The following is a 23,663-nucleotide window of genomic DNA, read 5'->3' as shown; positions in this document are numbered from 1 at the left end:
TGTCATTATGATGTCACTGCGCTCACTCCATCCTCCACCCAATAGAAGGTGGATTTCCTAACATTTCTCTCTCGTCCATTCCTCTCTCCTCTGCTCCTCCATCTCTGTCTCCTCCTGTCCTCCATCCCTCTCTCTTCTTCTCCTCCATCCCTCTCTCTTCTTCTCCTCCATCCCTCTCTCCTCCTCTCCTCCATCCCTCTCTCCTCCTCTCCTCCATCCCTTTCTCCTCTCCTTCATCCCTCTCTCCTCCTCTCCTCCATCCCTCTCTCCTCCATCCCTCTCTCCTCCATCCCTCTCTCTTCTTCTCCTCCATCCCTCTCTCTTCTTCTCCTCCATCCCTCTCTCCTCCTCTCCTCCATCCCTCTCTCCTCCTCTCCTCCATCCCTCTCTCTTCCTCTCCTCCATCCCTCTCTCCTCTCTCCTCCATCCCTTTCTCCTCTCCTTCATCCCTCTCCTCCTCTCCTTCATCCCTCTTCCCTCCATCCCTCTCTCCTCCATCCCTCTCTCCTCTCTCCTCTGTCCCTCTCTCCTCCTCTCCTCCATCCCTCTCTCCTCCATCCCTCTCTCCTCCATCCCTTTCTCCTCTCCTTCATCCCTCTCCTCCTCTCCTTCATCCCTCTTTCCTCCATCCCTCTCTCCTCCATCCCTCTCTCCTCCTTCCCTCTCTCCTCCATCCCTCTCTCCTCTCTCCCTCTCTCCTCCTCTCCTCCATCCCTCTCTCCTCCAGGCTTCCTTGTTACAATAACAAATGGGCCCAAGTTGGATGGTTGCCAAGCAACTGACATCACCATTTACAACCTAAAGAGGAGGGCACCTCACTTCAGTGTTGTGTGTGTGTGTATGTGAGTGTGTATGTGTGTGAGTGTGTATGTGTGTTTGTATGCATTTATGGAGTGTGTAAGTGTGAATATGCACAGTTTAGTACAAACAAGCTTGCTTTACACTTTTTCCCTACTGTACTCATACTGTACAAAATGAAAATGTAACCCTTTCTCTCTCTCTCTCTCTCTCTCTCTCTCTCTCTCACACACACACACACACACACACACACAGATGGGAGGCAGATTACAGGGTAATCGTGCAATTAGGTTTAGATTTAGATTTTAGAAACAGATTGAGAGGTTTCATTCTGACCAGAGATTATCAGATAGTTAGCTGCTAGCTATCTAGTTAATTTACGCCCATGTTTAGCACAAGGCTACATACAGCTAGATTAGCCCTACATTAGCACAAGGCTACATACAGCTACATTATCCTACATTAGCACAAAGCTACATATAGCTATATTACCCCTACATTAGCACAAAGCTACATATAGCTATATTACCCCTACATTAGCACAAAGCTGAATGTGTGTTTGATGTGTGGTGTGTCTATGTGTGTTGTGCATGTGTATGTGTGAAAGTGTATGTATGGGTGTGTGCGTGTGTGCATGTATATGTGTGTGTGCTTGTGTGTGTGAGTGTGTATGTAAGCATGTATGAATGTGAGTGTGTTTGTGAGTTAAGAGTATAAGTTAATTTGTGCATGTGTGTGGTATATGTGTGGACGTATGTGTGGACGTATGTGTGTATACATGTGCATATCTGTACTCCTGTACTCCCCCCCTCTCCCTGTACTCCCTCTCTCTCCCTGTACCCCCTCTCTCCCTGTACTCCCTCTCTCTCCCTGTACTCCCTCTCTCTCCCTCTACTCCCTCTCTCTCCCTGTACTCCCTCTCTCTCCCTGTAATCCCCCTCTCTCCCTCTACTCCCTCTCTCTCCCTGTACTCCCTCTCTACCTGTACTCCCTCTCTCTCCCTGTACTCCCTCTCTCTCCCTGTACTCCCTCTCTCTCCCTGTACTCCCTCTCTCTCCCTGTACCGCCTCTCTCCCTGTACTCCCTCTCTCTCCCTGTACTCCCTCTCTCTCCCTGTACTCCCTCTCTACCTGTACTCCCTCTCTCTCCCTGTACTCCCTCTCTCTCCCTGTACTCCCTCTCTCTCCCTGTACTCCCTCTCTCTCCCTGTACTCCCCCTCTCTCCCTGTACTCCCCCTCTCTCCCTGTACTCCCTCTCTCTCCCTGTACCCCCTCTCTCCCTGTACTCCCTCTCTCTCCCTGTACTCCCTCTCTCTACCTGTACTCCCTCTCTCTCCCTGTACTCCCTCTCTCTCCCTGTACTCCCTCTCTCTCCCTGTACTCCCTCTCTCTCCCTGTACTCCCTCTCTCTCCCTGTACTCCCCCTCTTTCCCTGTACTCCCTCTCTCTCCCTGTACTCCCTCTCTCTCCCTGTACTTCCTCTCTCTCCCTGTACACTCTCTAATCATCACCGTCACATCACCCCTCTCACTCTCTCTACCTCCCTATCTTTTTCCCTCTCCACCTGTTCCTAGTTCTATTTAGATTGAGTTTGGAGAAAAGGGAGAGGAGAGGTGGAGAAAAAGAGGGAAGGAAAAGCACAAGTTCACTTCAGTTCTGTTGATATAGTACTTTCCCAAACACACACACATGCACACACAAACAGCAAACACTGATACTAAGCATGAAAGCTAACATTTAGCTACTATAACTATCAATTAGCCACATTAGCTATCAATTAACAAAGGCTGTAACCCAGAATAACTCAAACCCAGAATAACTCTAACCCAGGCTAACTCTAACCCAGAATAACTCTAACCCAGGCTAACCAACCAAGGCTTACTCTGACCCATACTCATTCTAACCCAGAAAACTCTAACCAAGGTTAATTTACCGATGCTAACTATGACCAGAACACATAAACACACACACCAAAATCTCTCAAAGCACAGACAATCAGAAGATAATGAGATGATAAGATGCAATAAACAATAACTAGTAATAAACAATAACTAGTAATAAACAATAACTAGTAATAAACAATAACTAGTCATAAACAAGCACACACACACAGGCAAACACACACAGTCTCTCACGTTCCTCCCTCACATGTGGAAACGTCCACACGTGTCTCTCTCTCTCTTCCTCTCTCTCTCTCTCTCTCTCTCTCTCTCTCTCTCTCTTCTCTCTCTCTCTTTCTCTCTCTCTTTCTCTCTCTCCGTCTTCCTCTCTCTCTCTCTGTCTCTCTGTCTCTCTCTCACATGCACACAACATAGTCGCAGATACAATCTCAGTTTTCTTACCTTTGTGGTGACTATGCAGAGACAGTCCATGACCATGCACACACACCGCACACACACACACACACACACACAGGTATCTGCCCCACACCCTCCCCCTCTTCTCCCCCTCTTAGTCCGTCAGTTCAGCCCTTCTCCTCTCCTCCTCTCCTCCTCTCCTCCTGCGTATCTCAGTCTCATAGTGACGGATTCAGAGGGAGAGGAGAGGGGGGTTGTGGTGGGCGTGTTCGGAGGGGGGATGAGTTCGGAGTGTTCGAAGTGCGTGACAGAAAGGAAAATGTAGGGATGAGAAAAAAGAGATGGAGGGGAAAAGGAGGAGATAGGCCAAGGTAGATGAATGAAAGAGAGGAGAGGAGAAATAGGGGGAATGGGGGAGGAGGGAGAGGATGGAGTTCTGGACTAACTACTTGATTACCATGACAATAAGCAAAAGATTGATAAACCTCAGAGATAAAAAGGGGAGGAGGATGGAGAGAATGAGAGAGAGAGAGGAAACGAGGGTAGAGAGAGCAGTGGGGGGTTGGGTTCTGTACTGTTACCATGGTGATGTGCAGCTGTTGCCATGGCGATATGCAGCTGTTATCCTAGCAATAAGGCAGCTGTTGCTAGGAGACAGTGGATGGTGTTGCCATGTGGATCAGAACATGTAACTTAGAGACTGTGAGTGCTGTGTGTGATTGTGTATGTGTGTGTGTGTGTGTGTGTGTGTGTGTGTGTGTGTGTGTGTGTGTGTGTGTGTGAGTCAGTGAGTGAGTGTATGAGTGAGTGAGTGAGTGTGTGCGTGTGTGTGTGTGAATGTGTGTGTGTGTCTTACCAGTCCTGTGTTTTGGTTCTCAAACACTGTCAGCTCATAGAACTCCTGGATGTCTGTGGAGATATAAACACACTTTCAGAATCACACACACACACAGACACCACACACTCACACACACACTTTGTCGAGCACATCTAATCCCAACATGTGGAGGATAATCTGACCAACCAGAGAGCTGATAGAGTTGTGACGTCACAGCTCTATCCTCAGATTAGTCTGAGAGAGGGGGAGGGGAGGAGAGACAGAGAAAGAAGGAGTGAGAGAGGAGGGAGGGGGAGGGGAGGAGAATGGAGGGAAGAGAGATAGAGAGAGATAGATAAAGAGAAAGAAAAAACGAGTGAGAGAGGAGGGAGGGGGAGGGGAGGAGAGAGAGAGAGATACAGTAGGAGAGAGATAGAGAAAGATGAGTGATTCTAATATATATCACATATGGCACCAGGTCTGAGTTTATACGTGTGCGTGTATAAGATAGAGATGTGTGCGTGTAAGATATAGATGTGTGTGTGTAAGATAAAGCTGTCTGTGTGTAAGATAGAGATGTATGTGTGTGTGTGAGATAGAGATGTGTGTGTGTGTGTGTGAGATAGAGATTTGTGTGTGTGTGTGAGATAGAGATGTGTGTCTGTGTGTAAGAGAGGTGTGTGTGTGTGAGAGATAAAGATATGTGTGTGTAAGAGAGATGTGTGTGTGAGATAGAGATGTGTGTGTGTGTGTGAGATAGAGATGTGAGTGTGTGTAAGAGAGATGTGTGTGTGTGTGTGTGTGTAAGAGAGATGTGTGTGTGAAATAGAGATGTTCTTGTGTGTGTGTATGTGTGTGTGTGTAAGAGAGATGTGTGTGTTTGTGAAATAGAGATGTTCTTGTGTGTGTGTGTGTGTGTGTACCCAGCAGGGCCTGGAACAGATCACTCTGGAAGATGTGCAGTAGTTTCTCAGCCCGCAGCTTGAAGGTGTGGTCTCCCCCTGTCTGACAGGCCTCCATCACCTGCAACGCTCTCTCTGTGTCTGGGGGGCAGGGGGGGCAGGGGGGAGGAGAGGGGAGAGGGGAGAGGGGAGAGGGGAGAGGGGAGAGGGGAGAGGGGAGAGGGGAAAGGGGAGAGGGGAGAGGGGAGAGGGGAGAGGGGAGAGGGGAGAGGGGAGAGGGGAGAGGGGAGAGGGGGGGAGGGGAGAGGGGAGAGGGGAGAGGGGGGAGGGGAGAGGGGAGAGGGGAGAGGGGAGAGGGGAGAGGGGAGAGGGGAGAGGGGAGAGGGGAGAGGGGAGGAGGGGAGAGGGGAGAGGGGAGAGGGGGGAGGGGAGAGGGGAGAGGGGAGAGGGGAGAGGGGAGAGGGGAGAGGGGAGAGGGGAGAGGGGAGAGGGGAAAGGGGAAAGGGGAGAGGGGAGAGGGAGAGGGGAGAGGGGAGAGGGGAGAGGGGAGAGGGGAGAGGGGAGAGGGGAGAGGGGAGAGGGGAGAGGGAAAGGAGAGAGGACAGGAGAGGACAGGAGAGGACAGGAGAGGGGAGAGGGGAGAGGGGAGAGGGGAGAGGGGAGAGGGGAGAGGGGAGAGGGGAGAGGGGAGAGGGGAGGGGAGAGGGGAGAGGGGAGAGGGGAGAGGGAGAGGGGAGAGGGGAGAGGGGAGAGGGAAAGGAGAGAGGACAGGAGAGGACAGGAGAGGGGAGAGGGGAGAGGGGAGAGGGGAGAGGGGAGAGGGGAGAGGGGAGAGGGGAGAGGGGAGAGGGGAGAGGGGAGAGGGGAGAGGGGAGAGGGGAGAGGGGAGAGGGGAGAGGGGAGAGGGAAAGGAGAGAGGACAGGAGAGGACAGGAGAGGACAGGAGAGGGGAGAGGGGAGAGGGGAGAGGGGAGAGGGGAGAGGGGAGAGGGGAGAGGGGAGAGGGGAGAGGGGAGAGGGGAGAGGGGAGAGGGGAGAGGGAAAGGAGAGAGGACAGAAGGAAAGAGGAGAGGTGGAGAAAAAGAGGGAAGGAAAAGTTCACTTCAGTTCTGTTGATATAGTACTCTGTTGATATAGTACTTTCCCAAACACACACACATGCACACACAAACAGCAAATGTTTACTCCTCGACAGGTCTGCAAACGCCTTTGAAAACCGAGATTTGTTCAAACGTTTGTTAACCGAGACCGTAGGTTTAACAAATCGAAGCGACAAAGCGTTTGCTGACCTGTCCAAGAGGAAACATTTGGTTTATTATATACTACAACAAAACGTGGGAAGATCCCAATCAAACACGTTGAATCTGGAGCAGGCGCCATGTTGTCAGAGCAATCAGCTGCACTTGCACTGGTGACGTCACTACATCTCCAAGGCAACATATATCAACTGTGGAGTTTCAATAACAAATACTTTATTTTGTGAACAGCACAAATCTCTGGTTGTTAAAAAACGTTTATTTACCTCTGCGAACATTCGGGAGGTCAATAAACAGATTTATTAACTTTTGAGAACGTCTTCTGGTACAATAGGAACAGCGTATTGGTCCAATTACTACATTAGTATATAAGAAACACATATGCATACATACACATAAACATACACATCTGCAAGCAGAACAAACACACATACAAACACACACCGCAAAGCACAACCAGCTCACCTGCTTTTTTCTACACATATACATTCTGCATTCACACACAAATGTACACATACACACACACACACACACACGCCTGCATTCACACACACACACAGACACTCAACACCACACATACACACACACTCAACACCACACACTCAACACCACACACGAACCCCAAGCAAACTTTGTAGAAGTGCTCACCCTCTCTTTTCAGTGGCATGTTGTGTCTCCTCCGTGTCTCTCTGTCCTATGTCCAGCTCTGAGCCCCTGGCAGGCAGCTTAATCCTATTAAGGGATTGTGCACAGATGCATCCTGGGAGCTGTAGTCCAACCCTTCCACTAATACTCCAGAATGTAAGCTCTATGCCTATGTCTATCTGGCTGCCTGTCTGTTTTTCTGCCTGCCTGTCTGTCTGTCTGTCTGTCTATATGCCTGTTTCTCTGCCTGTCTGTCTGTTTATCTGCCTGTCTGTCTGTTTATCTGCCTGTTTGTCTGCCTGTTTCTCTGCCGGTCTGTCTGTTTATCTGCCTATTTCTCTGCCTGTCTGTCTGTTTATCTGCCTGTTTCTCTGCCTGTCTGTCTATGTGCCTGTTTCTCTGCCTACCTGTCTTTCTGCCTGTCTTTCTGTCTGCCTGCATGCCTGCCTGTCTGTCTAAAAATGTATGGTGTGTTCTAAAGCAGTTCAAGCTGCAATGGAGTGGGTCATGGACATATACGTATACTTCGTCAAAAAATCGAACTAATACGTAAGTTACCGAACTGCCGATGGTGCACTTTTATTTTGAAAGGTGCTAGAATTGCTAACCTTCTCGAGTTATACAGACAGGACTGGTCCTTCCTACAGGCGACATGGGCAATTTCCCAAGTGCATCCATACAGTAATTAACGCTCCCGCACTACCAGCAGAGGGTGCCAACCGCGCCACGTCATACGTCGTGTTGTGGTTGGGAGGCGACGCCCTGGGGGGGGGGGGGGGGGGGGGGGGGGCGCTGAAATGTAGTAGTCTACCTACCCTTTCCGTTCAGAGTTAATGTAATGTGTTTTTGAGTTAATGTAATGTCGTTTTCCATTTGGGGTAGCGTGTTTTTGTATTGGGGTGAGGTGTACAAGTCATCCGATTTGGGGGGAGTTGACTCGTATTTGGGGGGGGGGGAGTGTTTTCATTTGGGGGATGTAGCCTATTCATATTAGGGGGGGTGTTTTGCACTTCAGGGCCACCGTAAATCAGACACAACACCCCCCCCCCCCCCCTCCCAGGTAAAATGTGGGTCGTGAGGCCAGTTGAGTTATTAGTTGAAAAGCGTTGCATTCTTCACGTACGCAAACTCAGCCACTGAGAATGAGGAAGCGCAGCGGTAAAACGAAACTGTCCAAAAGAAACAGAAACGAAACTGATTTCAACATTCTACATTGAACGGGGTGACACCTTGAGACTAAGTATAAATTGAAGCAAGAACAAGTCACAGTGTGCGCGAGATCCACCTCAATGAAGATGAGGACACATCTCGTGCTGTGTGCGTTAGCAGTGCTGTCTATGTTAGACCGTGCGGGGTCAGACGCAGCTTCGACAGGTAGGACACACAAGAATGAGGCCACTTTTCAGCCCGGGAGTTTCAGGCCCAAAACAGGTGTTGTATCACCCGATGCATGACTCTCTGGATTGGCACCCCCTCGCTGGAGCGCGCACGATTCAAAGAGTGAAGGATTTCGTCTTGATATCGCATCCAAAAGAAGGGGAGACAGAAGTCTCACATTATACCGTCTTTGTTGTTGAATTCAAGAGAAGTATGTCTGTTATCTGTGTAAATATCAGATGCTATTTTCGACACAAAATCCTTATAATTCTTCATTCAAACGGTATATAACGAACGCCAGAACCAACATTCTTGCTCCACGACATCGCATTCTGAGGAAATATACCCCAGTATGATGATGATTATTGCTACAAAAAAAAAATTTTGTGTAGAAGGTTCAAAGTATTTCACATGGCATAGCTCTTCATACTAATGTAGGCTATAGGTTCAAAGGCAAGCAATTTATGCTATTAAATGTACATGATGCTGGCATAGAAGGATAGAAACGTATGCGGGGGGGGAGCATTTCATGGCAGGTTTACCATTAGATGTAAGTGCAATGCACCCCCTACTAACACTGACTAGGAAAGTGTCACATGCCTGAAACTTACCGTGGTTACTCATACTAGTGCCCTCAGTGTAGACTCCTGAGTGTCATGCATCGGGTGATACAACAACGGCCCATTTTTTTTTATGGCAAAAGGCTAATATTTTAATTACATTTTATATTTTGATTGCGAATATGTTGACAACGCTACAACGATATCAACCGAATAACTGTGTGGCGGTCGGCAAGAACCCGTCAGATGTCGCGGCCGCTCATTGTTGGTTATAAGCGAAAAAACATCGAAAATCAGTTTTCTGTCAAAATTGAGATTTTTTTATGTTTTGTATCGTTAACACCCTAAACTTAATTGTAATGTACAAAAAGTATATGATTACTTATGAAAGCAGTTTTTCTCAATTGCTAAAACACTAAAACCCATTGGCTGAACAAAGTGATCAGTTGCCTGAACTCATGTTGCTAATTGGCAGTCTGTTGTCGATACCTTAAACCATATGGTAAAACACAATTTGCAGATCTCACTCTAAACACAACTCTAAACACATTCTCATTCTCAAAACACATAGTGCACTCTAATGCACATGTCATTCATACTGGTAAACACACATGGCAACAATCAAATAGGCTACAAATAGGGAAAACATGTCATTGACAAAACACAACCACTCAAAATGTATTTCACTTGTTTCAAATGATGCGACACAACCAATATAACCTAGTTCAGAGAGCAAACAGGTTGTTACAGTTTTTCACAATTGCTAAAACACATTCTTGAAACAGTCACCCATTTTCTCAAAACTATAAACACAAAACCTCATCTTCAAGTACTATTTACAAAACCTCTGAATCCTCTTGCAAAATGAAACTTTCGCCTCAAAACAGATCTACCTGTGCTCAAAATCAAACACTGCTCTCAAATCATAAACACAGGGATCAAAATGATATACACTATCAAGCAGTCAGTAAACAATACAGCAAAAAATTGAAAACACATTGTTCAAAACATATAGTTCTCAAGGAGAAGTATATTATTATTTTTTTATCTCAAAACAAATGTCATATTTATCTGTCGTTGTCTTTTGATGAACAAAAACATGTTCTAGTAGCTCAACATTGATCAGAAATTACGACTCTGCTTTGCTCTTTGCAATTGTTCTTGTTCTTTCTCCTCCTTGTACCCCTATACAGTACTATACTGGCATTGCATAGTTTGTCACCAAAGGGCACTCTACAACGTCCCTGTTAGCAACACGAGTCGGGCAGAATATTAGGGAAATCTGTTTGTTTTGTTACGTGTTTCTGGATTAATTTTCTATATCGGCCGATATATTGGAGTACTATACCCTGCATCTCACTACCCACAACTCACTCTTGTTCTTTGTTGATATGAACCTGCAACCAGTCTAAATCTATTGACATTTGCATTAGAGTGCACTATGTGTTTTGAGAATGAGAATGTGTTTAGAGTTTTGCTGAAAAGTCTATGGGAGATTTGCAAATTCAGTTTTACCATGGGAAATGGTTTAAGGTATTGACAACAGACAGGCACAATTAGCAACATGAGTTTAGGCAACTGATAACTTTGTTCAGCCAATGGGTTTTAGTGTTTTAGCAATTCAGAAAAACTGTAAAGGTGGGAAAATATTGCTTGTGATGTCGACAAAGTACTCTGGCCTGACCTAGCCCCAAAAAACACTTTACTCCTTTGATTTTTGTCCCTTTTAGTATTGTATACTGTAGTACAGTGCATTGTAGGCTGCATACTATAAAATGAACAAATTGTATGGCCCTGAACATTGTACTTTCCATTTGTTACAGTAACAGTACTGACTGCTCAATAGATTTTGACTGGTTGCAGGTTCATATCAACAAAGAACAAGAGTGAGTTGTGAGTAGTGAGATGCAGGATACTGTATAGGGGTACAAGGAGGAGAAAGAACAACAACATATTGCAAAGAGCAAAGCAGAGTAGTAATTTCTGATCAATTTTGAGCTACTATGATAGAACATGTTTTCAATTTTTTGGTGTATTGTTTACTGACTGCTTGATAGTGTATATCATTTTGATCACTTTGTTTATGATTTGAGAGCAGTGTTTGATTTTGAGCAGAGGTAAAACTGTTTTGATGTTGCAAGAAGATTTAGAGGTTTTGTAAGTAGTGCTCAGGGGTTTTGTGTTTATGGTTTTGAGAAAATGGGTGACTGTTTCAAGAAATGTGTTTTAGCAATTGTGAAAAACTGTAATTTCAACATTTTTTGGACATAGCTAGCAAGTTTCAAACCATGTCAAATCAAATGCTCAGTTTGCCTACTCTTTTGAGTGCTGCAGCAGCCCCAAACAACTGATCAATGAAGTCAGGCTGTTAAACTTAAAAATAACTTGCTGAGAAGTTATTACAGTAATGTAAACAGATTGACTGATCAGTTTGAAACAGTCGAGTTGAGTTGATGTTTCCCTCATGCATCACAATAGAATTAGAATGAAACGGAGTGGAATCTTTGAATGCAGTTTTCTGCCTTATCACTTTTGACACAGGTCAACTTTAAAATTATGTAACTTCAGTTGTGATAAAGATATCTGAGTGATTTAAACAGATTTGTATTCAGGAAAGTTTGTAGATTCCAAAGATGTATACCACGCAGTCAAATTTTCACAATGTGAAGGGTTTCCCATCTGAGAAAACGTTTTGGAAAAGACAGGCTATGGACCCAACCAACTCTATTTGGGAGGGGAGATCTCCCTCACATGGTACAACCCATGCAGAGGCTGCGGTGTCAGAATGCCGAACGTGTGTAGCATACTTTAAGAGAATATAGACTAACGTGACAAATGTCAACAAAACTAATCCTCGACCAGCCCAAAAGAGAAGCAGCCCACCGGGAATTCTCCAGATTACCCACTCCGGCCTTGGTTGGAGCCCCATAATAATGACGATTATTTTTAGTCTGTTAATGTCTCCCTCTCTTCCTCCTCTCTCCAGATCTCCATGGTTGGATGTTCATTCTGTCTCCGGAAGGAACTGTCACCCTGTTCTCCCCCTCTGTTGCTCCCTCCTCCACCCCCTTCCCTTATTCCTCCTCCCCCTCCTCCTCTCCCTTCCCCCTCCCCCTCTTCCTCTCCCTTCCCCTCCTCCTCTCCCTTCCCCTCCCCCTCTTCCTCTCCCTTCCCCTCCTCCTCTCCCTCCCACTTCTCCTCCTCTCCCTTCCCCTCCTCCTCCCCCTCTCCCTCTTCCTTCCCCTCCTCCTCCTCTTCCTCCCCCTTCCCCTCCTCCTCCCCCTCTTCCTCCCCCTTCCCCTCCTCCTCTCCCTCCTTCAGTACCACCCTCCCCTACAGCCCCTCTCCCTCCCCCCCCCCTCTACAAGGTGTGACGGTGTGTTTGCGCTACATAGCCGAGACAATAGATTACCTGAACTTGTTCACACTCCAGATCCCAGGCTCATATTTCAGCCTATCTCTGTCCAGGCAGGGCGTTACAGACACACTATCACTGTCCGGCTTCAGAAAAAAATTCCATTCCTATCAGCCATGGACCACATCTCTCTTCTCTCGCTGGACCAGTATCTGTGTGACCTGGGAGGCCAGTGGGGGTGTGGCTCAGGTGTTCAGGGGAAGTACCGGCAGCGTCATGAAGATTATGGAAAGAACGGTGAGTGGAGGAGGACCGGAGGACAGGAGGAGAGGAAGAGGACAGGAGGAGGGGAGGAGAATATAGGAAAGGAGGAGCGGAGAGGAGGAGATGAAAGAAGTAAAGGAGGATGAGAAGAAATAGAACAGATAGGAGAGGAGGAGCGGACAAGAGGAGAGTTTAGATGGATTAAGTGAGTACACAAAGTAATCTTAACTGAATGTGTGTACCTGTGTGTGCTGTGTGTGTGTCTCTGTGTGTCTCTGTGTGTGTGTGTAGAGTGTGCTCAGCAGAGGCCCAGCAGTTCTGACTGTGTCAAGGTTCGAAGGTCAGATCTGTGACATTGAGGTGTGGGACGCCCCTCTCTCTTCTGACCGCATTGACTTCTACATGAAGGATTACAATTACCATGGTAACCTGCTCAGCTGGTCTAATGCAGGCTTGTCCACCTCTGGCCCCGCCCTGCTGAGGAATAAATCCCACCAGCAGCCAATCAGAGTCAAGAACCCAGATGCTGGGCCAATGAAAGAGAAGGGGAAGAGTTTGAAGAGGGGGCATAGGGAGAGGATGAGGGAGGGGTGGATAAGGGGAGGAAGAAATGGAAGGAATAGGGAGAGGATGAGGGAGAGATTGTGAGGGGGTACGTATAGAGTGATTGGATGGAGGTGGAGAGGGGGATGAAGAGGTGAAAGGTTAGGATACAAACAATAGGATATAATCAAGCATATTATGTTTGTAACAATATGATTATGCACATCAATAAATTACAATATTCCTCAACATGTCTAAAGGAGGGCTATAGAGATGGAGGGATGGAGAGGTGAGGTGAAGGAGGGCTATAGGGATGGAGAGGTGGATGAGGTAATCTGTTTAGGGTGGAAACACTGTTAAATATTCTAAACAAGTTTGTGACTAATGTGATTATGCTAATCAATAAACTACACAATATCATCAATATGTCTGAGTTTGTCCTGAGGTAAACAGCAGCGGAGTCAGCAGTTATACATCAGTTAGTGAGATGCATATACATGAAAATATATATTTAACGTTTTACATTGACGTTTTATTGATGTAGCAAACAGTTTTATCCAAAGTAAATATTAATACTGCGTATAGAAACTACAGCAGCAACATATATCACAAGTGTGTAACTCTACGCTGTTTCATGGATCAGATACATGGAGTGGCCTGGTTAGACGTATGTGTGGAAATATAGTATATATGATTCTTAAATATGAAAAGATTGAATATATAAAATAAATTGTGTTTTTCTGGTGTCTTCAGGCTAGGTCTGAGTCCTGTCAGCATCTAGCCACACCTGGTGGCTGGAGAGAGAACTGCAGACAGGATTTAGAAGAAACTGCGGAAACAGGTTTTTACTCATAACCAGTCAGTTCATAACAACCTGTCTTCATAACCAGTCAGTTCATAACAACCTGTCTTCATAACCAGTCAATTTATAGCAACCATTCAGTTCATAACCAGTCAGTTCATAACAACCTGTCTTCATAACCAGTCAGTTTATAGCAACCATTCAGTTCATAACCAGTCAGTTTATAACAACCAGTCTTCATAACCAGTCAGTTTATAACAACCAGTCTTCATAACCAGTCAGTGTAATTTGCTGCTAATAGAGAGAAGGGGCAAGTTAATCAATACACTTTATTGATGAAAAATAGAAACTACGACATGGTTAACACACACACACACACACTCTCTGACACACACACACACACAGACACACACTGACACACACACACTCTGACACACACACACTCTGACACACACACTCTCTCTGACACACTCTTTGATACACACATGTGATATGTGTGTATCATAGGTGTGTGTCTGTGTGCTAGGTGTGTGTTAGGTATGTGTGATGTGTTAAGTGTGTGTGTGTGTGTGATGTGTGTGTTGTGTCTCCCAGTCATCTGTGAACAAGCAGATCACGTGACCACAGAGTTGTCCAATCCTGTGGTCTAGCTGTCAGCATCAACCAGTTTCTTGTAGTCAGAGGTTATCCAGTCACACACCAAGCCCTGGGCTGACCGCCATTTCCTTCCTGCTGTGTCACTTCCTGGAAGTGCGGCCTTTGTGGAAAAGGTAGATGGGCCTGTGGTAACCTGAAGACAAACACACACACACTAAATGGCTTGCTCATGGAGGAGATCCCTGTGTCTGAGGGAAAGAGGAAGAGGAGGAGAGGAAGAGGAGGAGAGGAAGAGGAGGAGAGGAGGAGGTCCCTGTGTCTGAGAGGAGGAGGTAGGGGAGGTAGGAGGAGGGAGGACGTGGTAGGAGCAGGAGGAGGTACCTGTGTCTGAGAGGAGGAGGTAGGGGAGGTAGGAGGAGAGGAGGACGTGGTAGGAGCAGGTCCCTGTGTCTGAGAGGAGGAGGTAGGGGAGGTAGGAGGACGTGGTAGGAGCAGGAGGAGGTACCTGTGTCTGAGAGGAGGAGGTGGTAGGAGGAGAATCCTCCCTTGGAGGAGGTCAGATAGGAACAGAACTTCTCCGGACGCAGACGAATGTTCCGGAAGTTCTTCAACGTTGTCTCCTAGGAAACCAACAGCATACTATCATTGACCAGGCCACACAGCTCATTTGTGAGTGTTCACACTTGACTTTTTGTTAGAAAAAAGCGCTGCCTTTTGAGTGCCTTTTGAGAGCTTTCAGTGCGAGAATTCTGTAACCTTAACGGGAATCATACATTCTAGCGATACATCATAATCCGTTTTTTCCATTGGTTACTTAATGACAAAATGACAGCTAGAGCTAGCTACTATGGCGAATACAATTTAATTACTTGCTTTAGCTTTGGCGTTTGAGGAGCCAAACGTCACCCAGCGCTTTTCTAAAAAGTTGAGAACATTTTACTCAAAAAGACCTCGGGTGCTGCGCTTTTTTAGAAGTTTTTAAAAGGTGACCGTTTTTTTTCTCCTCCTTTTCCCAGAGAGTTGCATGCAAAAAGGCAGCGCCTTTTTTTTTAAAGTCAAGTCAAGCGTGACCATGGAGTGTGTAAAAGTGTTTAAGTGTGTGTATACAGTGTGTGTGTCTCACCGAGGTCCTCTTGCTGTGACAGTAGCTGCTCCATGATTGGGCCTCGAGCAGGAAGTGTCCTCCTGGCTGGAGGCTTTGATAGGCTCGTCTGAACAGCCTGGTAACTCCCCAGTCACCATGGTGAAGATGCACCCACTTGGCCATGCCCAGACACAGGATGACATCATACTGCTCCAGCCCTGCCTCCCTGTCCATCACATAGTTGCCCTGGCAAAAGACAGGGTCAACAGTGAGTACAGCAGGGTGGAGTGGAGCACAGTAGAGTAGAGCACAGTAGAGCACAGTAGAGTAGAGCACAGTACAGACACAGTAGAGTAGAGCACAGTAGAGACACAGTAGAGTAGAGCACAGTACAGACACAGTAGAGTAGAGCACAGTAGAGACATAGTAGAGTAGAGCACAGTAGAGTAGAGCACAGTAGAGTAGAGCACAGTACAGACACAGTAGAGTAGAGCACAGTAGAGACACAGTAGAGTAGAGCACAGTACAGACACAGTAGAGTAGAGCACAGTAGAGACACAGTAGAGTAGAGCACAGTACAGACACAGTAGAGTAGAGCACAGTAGAGACACAGTAGAGTAGAGCACAGTAGAGTAGAGCACAGTACAGACACAGTAGAGTAGAGCACAGTAGAGACACAGTAGAGTAGAGCACAGTACAGACACAGTAGAGTAGAGCACAGTAGAGACACAGTAGAGTAGAGCAAAGTACAGACACAGTAGAGTAGAGCACAGTAGAGACACAGTAGAGTAGAGCACAGTAGAGTAGAGCACAGTAGAGTAGAGCACAGTACAGACACAGTAGAGTAGAGCACAGTAGAGACACAGTAGAGTAGAGCACAGTAGAGTAGAGCACAGTAGAGACACAGTAGAGTAGAGCACAGTAGAGACACAGTAGAGTGGAGCACAGTTAGAGCACAGTAGAGAAGAGCACAGTAGAGCACAGTAAACTAGAACACAGTAGAATACAGCACAGTAAAGTGGAGCACAGTAGAGACACAGTAGAGTAGAGCACAGTAGAGTAGATTTAGAAGGAAGAGTATTTAAGCAAGGTCCAGAGCATAAACTAGTTAGTTTGCATGTGTACACACACACACACACACACACACATAAATAAATACACTCACACAGGTCTGACAGCTGCTGATATTACATAATGTTGTAAAAGGATACATGTGACCTAGATATGCAGAAGTACACATACAGTCTCTCTCTCTCTCTCTCTCTCTCTCTCTCTCTCTCTCTCTCTCTCTCTCTCTCTCTCTCTCTCTCACACACAGTCTCTCTCACACGGAAAGAGACATTTAGACACAGATGAAGAGGGAGAGAGTGTGTGTGAGAGAGAGTGTGTGGGAGAGAGAGAGTGTGTGTGTGTGGGAGAGAGTGTGTGTGAGAGAGTGTGTGTGGGAGAGTGTGTGTGTGTGAGAGAGAGAGAGTGTGTGTGTGGGAGAGAGAGAGTGTGTGTGAGAGAGAGTGTGTGGGAGAGAGAGAGTGTGTGTGAGAGAGAGAGAGAGTGTGTGTGTGGGAGAGAGTGTGTGTGTGGGAGAGAGAGAGTGTGTGTGTGTGAGAGAGAGAGAGTGTGTGTGTGGGAGAGAGAGAGTGTGTGTGAGAGAGAGTGTGTGGGAGAGAGAGAGTGTGTGTGAGAGAGAGAGAGAGAGAGTGTGTGTGTGGGAGAGAGTGTGTGTGTGGGAGAGAGAGAGTGTGTGGGAGAGAGAGAGAGTGTGTGTGTGAGAGAGAGTGTGTGTGTGGGAGAGAGAGAGTGTGTGTGTGGGAGAGAGAGAGTGTGTGTGGGAGAGAGAGTGTGTGGGAGAGAGAGAGTGTGTGTGTGGGAGAGAGAGAGAGTGTGTGGGAGAGAGAGTGTGTGTGTGGGAGAGAGAGAGTGTGTGTGGGAAAGAGAGTGTGTGTGTGTGGGAGAGAGAGAGTGTGTGTGGGAAAGAGAGTGTGTGTGTGTGGGAGAGAAAGTGTGTGTGGGAGAGAGAGAGTGTGTGTGTGGGAGAGAGAGAGAGTGTGTGGGAGAGAGTGTGTGTGTGGGAGAGAGAGAGTGTGTAGGAGAGAGAGAGAGTGTGTGTGGGAGAGAGAGTGTGTGGGAGAGAGAGAGAGTGTGTGTGGGAGAGAGAGAGTGTGTAGGAGAGAGAGAGTGTGTGTGGGAGAGAGAGTGTGTAGGAGAGAGAGAGTGTGTGTGGGAGAGAGAGAGTGTGTGGGAGAGAGAGAGTGTGTGTGGGAGAGAGAGAGTGTGTGTGGGAGAGAGAGTGTGTGTGTGGGAGAGAGAGAGTGTGTGTGGGAAAGAGAGTGTGTGTGTGTGGGAGAGAGAGAGTGTGTGTGTGGGAGAGAAAGTGTGTGTGGGAGAGAGAGAGAGTGTGTGGGAGAGAGTGTGTGTGTGGGAGAGAGTGTGTGTGTGGGAGAGAGAGTGTGTGGGAGAGAGAGAGTGTGTGTGTGGGAGAGAGAGTGTGTGTGGGAGAGAGAGTGTGTGTGGGAGAGAGAGAGTGTGTGTGTGGGAGAGAGAGAGTGTGTGGGAGAGAGAGTGTGTGTGTGGGAGAGAGAGAGTGTGTGTGGGAAAGAGAGTGTGTGTGTGTGGGAGAGAGAGAGTGTGTGTGTGGGAGAGAAAGTGTGTGTGGGAGAGAGAGAGAGTGTGTGTGGGAGAGAGAGAGTGTGTGGGAGAGAGAGAGTGTGTGTGGGAAAGAGAGTGTGTGTGGGAGAGAGAGAGTGTGTGTGTGGGAGAGAGAGAGTATGTGTGGGAAAGAGAGAGTGTGTGTGGGAGAGAGAGAGTGTGTGTGGGAGAGAGAGAGTGTGTGTGTGGGAGAGAGAGAGTGTGTGTGGGAGAGAGAGAGTGTGTGTGGGAGAGAGAGAGTGTGTGTGGGAAAGAGAGAGTGTGTGTGGGAGAGAGTGTGTGTGGGAAAGAGAGTGTGTGTGTGGGAGAGAGAGAGTGTGTGTGTGGGAGAGAGAGAGTGTGTGTGGGAGAGAGAGAGTGTGTGTGGGAGAGAGAGAGTGTGTGTGGGAGAGAGAGTGTGTGTGGGAGAGAGAGAGTGTGTGTGTGGGAGAGAGAGAGTGTGTGTGGGAGAGAGAGAGTGTGTGTGGGAGAGAGAGAGTGTGTGTGGGAGAGAGTGTGTGGGAGAGAGAGAGTGTGTGTGTGGGAGAGAGAGTGTGTGTGGGAGAGAGAGTGTGTGTGTGGGAGAGAGAGAGTGTGTGTGGGAAAGAGAGTGTGTGTGTGTGGGAGAGAGAGAGTGTGTGTGTGGGAGAGAGAGAGTGTGTGTGGGAGAGAAAGTGTGTGTGGGAGAGAAAGTGTGTGTGGGAGAGAGAGAGAGTGTGTGTGTGGGAGAGAGAGAGTGTGTGGGAGAGAGTGAGAGAGTGTGTGTGTGGGAGAGAGTGAGAGAGTGTGTGTGTGGGAGAGAGAGAGTGTGTGTGTGGGAGAGAGAGAGTGTGTGGGAGAGAGTGAGAGAGTGTGTGTGTGGGAGAGAAAGTGTGTGTGGGAGAGAGAGAGTGTGTGTGTGGGAGAGAGAGAGTGTGTGTGGGAAAGAGAGTGTGTGTGTGTGGGAGAGAGAGAGTGTGTGTGTGGGAGAGAAAGTGTGTGTGGGAGAGAGAGAGAGTGTGTGTGGGAGAGAGAGTGTGTGGGAGAGAGAGAATGTGTGTGGGAAAGAGAGTGTGTGTGTGGGAGAGAGAGAGTGTGTGTGTGGGAGAGAGAGAGTGTGTGTGGGAGAGAGAGAGTGTGTGTGGGAGAGAGAGAGTGTGTGGGAGAGAGAGAGTGTGTGTGTGTGGGAGAGAGAGAGTGTGTGTGGGAGAGAGAGTGTGTGTGTGGGAGAGAGAGAGTGTGTGTGGGAAAGAGAGTGTGTGTGTGTGGGAGAGAGAGTGTGTGTGTGTGGGAGAGAGAGAGTGTGTGTGGGAGAGAAAGTGTGTGTGGGAGAGAGAGAGTGTGTGTGTGTGGGAGAGAGTGAGAGAAAGTGTGTGTGGGAGAGAGAGAGAGTGTGTGTGTGTGGGAGAGAGAGAGTGTGTGGGAGAGAGAGTGTGTGGGAAAGAGAGAGAGTGTGTGTGGGACAGAGAGTGTGTGTAGGAGAGAGAGAGTGTGTGTGGGAGAGAGAGAGTGTGTGGGAGAGAGAGAGAGTGTGTGTGGGACAGAGAGTGTATGTGGGAGAGAGAGAGTGTGTGGGAGAGAGAGAGAGTGTGTGTGGGAGAGAGAGAGTGTGTAGGAGAGAGAGAGTGTGTGTGGGAGAGAGAGTGTGTGTGGGAGAGAGAGAGTGTGTAGGAGAGAGAGAGTGTGTGTGGGAGAGAGAGTGTGTGTGGGAGAGAGAGAGAGTGTGTGGGAGAGAGAGAGAGTGTGTGTGGGAGAGAGAGTGTGTGTGTGGGAGAGAGAGAGTGTGTGTGTGGGAGAGAGAGAATGTGTGTGGGAGAGAGAGAGTGTGTGTGGGAGAGAGAGAGTGTGGGAGAGAGAGAGTGTGTGTGTGGGAGAGAGAGAGTGTGTGTGGGAGAGAGAGTGTGTGTGTGGGAGAGAGAGTGTGTGTGGGAGAGAGAGAGTGTGTGTGGGAGAGAGAGAGTGTGTGTGTGGGAGAGAGAGAGTGTGGGAGAGAGAGAGTGTGGGAGAGAGAGAGTGTGGGAGAGAGAGAGTGTGTGTGGGAGAGAGAGAGTGTGGGAGAGAGAGAGTGTGGGAGAGAGAGAGTGTGTAAGGGAGGGAGAGAGTGTGGGAGAGAGAGAGTGTGGGAGAGAGAGTGTGTGTGTGTGTGGGAGAGAGAGAGTGTGTGTGGGAGAGAGAGTGTGTGTGTGTGGGAGAGAGAGAGTGTGTGTGGGAGAGAGAGTGTGTGGGAGAGAGAGAGTGTGTGTGTGGGAGAGAGAGTGTGTGTGGGAGAGAGAGAGTGTGTGTGTGGGAGAGAGAGTGTGTGTGGGAGAGAGAGAGTGTGTGTGGGAGAGAGAGTGTGTGGGAGAGAGAGAGTGTGTGTGTGTGGGAGAGAGAGAGTGTGTGGGAGAGAGAGAGTGTGTGTGAGAGAGAAACTGTGTGTGTGGTATAGAGTGTGTGGGAGAGAGAGAGAGAGTGTGGGAGAGAGAGTGTGGAAGAGAGTCCCCCCCAGACTGCCTGCTTACCGTGAGGAAGGTGACGTTGTGGGGGAATGTTCCGGGGTGGGGAGAGGCGGCCAGGGGGGGGGCAGCCAGGGGGCCCCTGGTCACCCGGAGAGAGAGCGGGAAAGGGGCGTGGGTCTTCCTGTCTGGGGGGCGCGCCAACACTGTCAGTAACCTCTGTAACTCTTCTTCTTCTCCTCTCTCCTCCCTCCCCTCCTCTCCTCTGTCCTCCCTCCCCTCCCCTCCTCTCTCCTCCCTCCCCTCCATCCTGCTTCCATCAACTCCTGCAGCCATCGTTTGTTTCCCAGGATCCTCCAGTGACCCACCCCCCCCCCTCTCATCAGCTTCCTGTGCGAGGCTTTGAGACAGGAAGTGCCGAACATTCTTCCTGGCGGCGTGCACCAGGCGCTTATCCATGTCCATGCCCAGGATGTGGGCGGGGCCAAACCTGCGAGCTATGGCCAGGGTCATGTGACCCGTGCCGCAGCCAATGTCCAGTGCCATCTTCCCTCTGAACCAATCAGGCTGCAGCATCTCGAGGCGGGGATCTTCCCCTGGCCCGACCCGCCCCTCGCCTACGGCGCCGTAGCAACCGCGGTAGCCATAGTAACGACTGAAATTGCCGTGGAGATACTTGTTCTTCTTCCTCGGAGGAGGTGCCAGCGGCTTGTGTCTTTGAGGCCCCGCCCCCAGTGGCGTGTGGAAGCTCGGAGGGGGCGGAGTCAGAGATGGAGGGTGCTCAGACCTGGCGGAGGTTGTGCGTCGGCGTTTCCGTGGGCGATGGCCGTCGGCATGGTGACTGGTCTTGGAGGGACCTGGGTGGGTGTGTCTCCGGGGCAGGATGGGCGGGACCACCTCGTCCCTGCAGTTGATGGAAGTGTTGAGCTCGTAGGGGAGAGGAGACACCACACTGCCCTCTCTGGACGCTGGTGGTACTGCAGCAGCCTGCGCCCCCAACACCAGCTCACCTGCGACCTTCGACTTGGCGGAGTCAGAGAGGGCGTCGGCCCCGTGGTGCCTGTTCCTGTGCCTCTTCCTGCTCTTCAGGGGGGACAACAGCAGCCCCCCTGGCCCCCCGCTCTTCAGGTTGAGGGGGTCCGTGATGTCACGGGGTACCAGGATCTGGACGGGGTCTCTGGCCCGCGCCGGCAGGGGAGAGCTTTGGGGCGTGGCCGCGTTCAGCGTGCGGCTTACCTCCTCGTCCAATAGGGAGTTGAGGTTCAGCGGGTCAAAGATGTTCCCGCCCAGGAGGAAGTTGGTGGGGAGGGAGGGCTCTGATTGGCTGTCGCTGTTGGCACGGCGACGGCGCTTGCTGAAGCCTGGATGCTTGAAGCCAATGCCCACAGAGTAACGCCGCTTCGCCATTCGCTGTTGGGATGCAGGGGGTGGGGCCTGGGGTGGGGGTGGAGCCTGGATCCCATTTTTCGGACAGAGGGGGCGTGTCTTTCCTGGTTTGGGGACAAGGCTGTTGGATTGGTCGTTCAGAGCTCCACCCCCAGCCCCAGGGCATGCTGGGAGGACTGGGTCTCTGGAAAGGACAGTCTCTTTGTCCAATGACATCCTGATCATCTTCCGGTAGGCAGGGCTCCGGGTGTGTTGACCAATGGCATGGAGCTGAGGAGAAAGAAAGGGAGGGTTTAGAGAGGGGCGTCATCTGGTCTGTTGTCTGGTCTGACAGACTTGTACTCACCCAGCCAGGGGAAACCACACACTCTGAAAGAGGCTGCGTATGTGTGTGTGTAAGAGGCAAACAGAGCGGTGTGTGTGTGAGAGACAGAGCGTAGTGTGTGTATGTGTAAGACAGAGTGCAGTGTGTGTATGTGTGAGACAGAGCGCAGTGTGTGTATGTGTGAGACAGAGTGCAGTGTGTGTATGTGTGAGACAGAGTGCAGTGTTTGTGAGAGAGTTTGAGACTCACTCCCCACCCCTGTCACTACGCCTACTGAGTGTCTAGAAAAGTGCAGCTGATTTGCAAAGCCACGCCTTCGTCAGACCTCATGAATATGTGCCCCCCCCCACACACTCACTCCACCCCCCTCCAGCTAACACAGTCCCTTTGCCCCCTCTCTCTCGCTGTCTCTCTCCCTCACACACTCACTCACTCTGCCCTCCCCTTACGGCTGTCAGCGCTGCGTCCCTCCGCCCCTCCTGCTGGACTATGTCTGCTCTCTCCAAAACACAACAAAAATACGCCCAACTAGTCTGTCTGACGGGTATGAAGCTAGCCTGCAAGCTAGCTTCCTCACTTTAGCTACTTCCTATGCAACTATGCATATGTATCCATTTAGACAGAGAAAAAAAATGTTGTCTCTAAGATTATCAAAAACGTCCTTCTGCACAGCTGTCAGTCTGTGTGAGTGGTATGCAGGCAACTAGGTTGTTTAAACTCAGTAATGCCTCAAATCGTGTGTGTATGTGTGTGTGTGCGTGTGTGTCGCTGGGTCTGTACGTTTGAGCATAGCCTCGGTTTATATATGCCAGTCCAAACACACAGAGGCGGTGACGGACACGGTAACCAGCGAATGGCGCCTCGTACTCGTATCCGACCTCCGTGATACCGCCAATAGGGCACTCACCGTGGCAGGGTAGACTAAGTCCCTCCGTCTATTAAAAGGGGTATCTTCAAGAATGCCTGATAAAATTGTTAAATAGTCTCGTTCGCCTTTGTTTTTTCGCAGCTATTTCCCGTAGTCTGTCTGTAAACTCCAACTGAATCACCCCCGCGCCACCGGCCGCAGTCCAGTATAGCGGCAGTTTCACGTTTTGACAGAAGAACAGGACACACGCTCAGGAGGCTGCCAGCCCCCCTAGCGCCTCATTAACAGCCGATGTGGTTTTATTCTGATAGCGTCAAATCTGTTAATAACTGAGTCACTTCTCAAGGCTGCAACACGGAGGCAAATAATACAGAGAGTCGAAACACCGTGCTGTTATTTCGTAATCAGAATCAACAAATAAACATCTTGGATTACTCTGCCTCCCCTCCCCCACTCCCCTCCCCCTTCCGTACCATTCCACGTGCCAGGATCGCTAAGAATGATGGGAAATTGTGTTTTGGGGGGACACTTTTCAAACGATCGACATAACACACACTGCGAATGGGTGAAATAGTGATTCAAGCTTTTGAGAGAGGGGACCAATTTGAGTAAAACTGAACAGTTTTCCTGTATGAATATCCTCATGTATGTGAACTAATTAGCCTACATCACACTGTTGTTGTTAATATTATTAAGGAGTTTGAGGAAGTCGACAAAACAGTGTTTGCTTCATGAGTTCTAATATACT

General features: G+C 48.9%; 2 protein-coding genes and 1 long non-coding RNA gene across 4 annotated transcripts in view; 1 reads left to right on the top strand and 2 right to left on the bottom strand.

Annotated features, from left to right (window-relative positions):
* The window catches only part of LOC146221514 (disks large homolog 4-like), a 25,571-nt gene extending 20,639 nt beyond the window's left edge, over window positions 1-4,932 (bottom strand). The window contains exons 1-2 of the mRNA XM_084692035.1: window positions 4,836-4,932; window positions 3,952-4,004 (exon numbers count right to left, since the gene is read on the bottom strand). Of these exons, the coding sequence (XP_084548161.1) occupies window positions 3,952-4,004; window positions 4,836-4,932 (150 nt within the window). The remainder of the gene's footprint in view (window positions 1-3,951; window positions 4,005-4,835) is intronic.
* A 2,854-nt stretch (window positions 4,933-7,786) lies between these two features.
* LOC146221513 (uncharacterized) lies at window positions 7,787-13,238 on the top strand. Its single transcript, XR_014746761.1, has 3 exons — window positions 7,787-8,089; window positions 11,639-12,304; window positions 12,563-13,238. It is a non-coding gene; the product is annotated as an uncharacterized LOC146221513 (long non-coding RNA).
* A 693-nt stretch (window positions 13,239-13,931) lies between these two features.
* mepceb (methylphosphate capping enzyme b) lies at window positions 13,932-23,359 on the bottom strand. Of its 2 annotated transcripts, none has more exons than XM_084691282.1 (5): window positions 22,955-23,359; window positions 20,403-21,992; window positions 15,337-15,543; window positions 14,719-14,833; window positions 13,932-14,406 (listed from the first exon to the last, which is right to left on the bottom strand). In XM_084691282.1, exons 2-5 carry the CDS (start codon window positions 21,945-21,947, stop codon window positions 14,354-14,356), a joined length of 1,920 nt encoding a protein of 639 aa, XP_084547408.1. In that variant the 5' UTR covers window positions 21,948-21,992; window positions 22,955-23,359; the 3' UTR covers window positions 13,932-14,353. The 2 variants fall into 2 exon arrangements, with proteins under 2 accessions (XP_084547408.1, XP_084547409.1); XM_084691283.1 differs by lacking the exon at window positions 22,955-23,359 and adding an exon at window positions 22,069-22,365.
* Between the last annotated feature and the right edge of the window lie 304 nt (window positions 23,360-23,663).

This window comes from Hypomesus nipponensis, chromosome 25 (genome assembly GCF_054491055.1).
Source record: "Hypomesus nipponensis isolate SF chromosome 25, ASM5449105v1, whole genome shotgun sequence".
Classification (NCBI taxonomy): Eukaryota; Metazoa; Chordata; class Actinopteri; order Osmeriformes; family Osmeridae; genus Hypomesus; species Hypomesus nipponensis.
Note: the sequence above shows the minus strand (reverse complement) of the source record. Positions and strands in the feature narration are given on the sequence as shown.

Coding starts and splice junctions, on each gene's coding strand:
- mepceb (XM_084691282.1), bottom strand. CDS start 21,947: ATGATCAGGATGTCATTGGACAAAGAGACTGTCCTTTCCAGAGACCCA. Junction 14,834..15,336: donor GTCACAGCAAGAGGACCTCG/GTGAGACACACA, acceptor TTGGTTTCCTAG/GAGACAACGTTGAAGAACTT. Junction 14,407..14,718: donor CCTCCTCCTCTCAGACACAG/GTACCTCCTCCT, acceptor GTTTGTCTTCAG/GTTACCACAGGCCCATCTAC.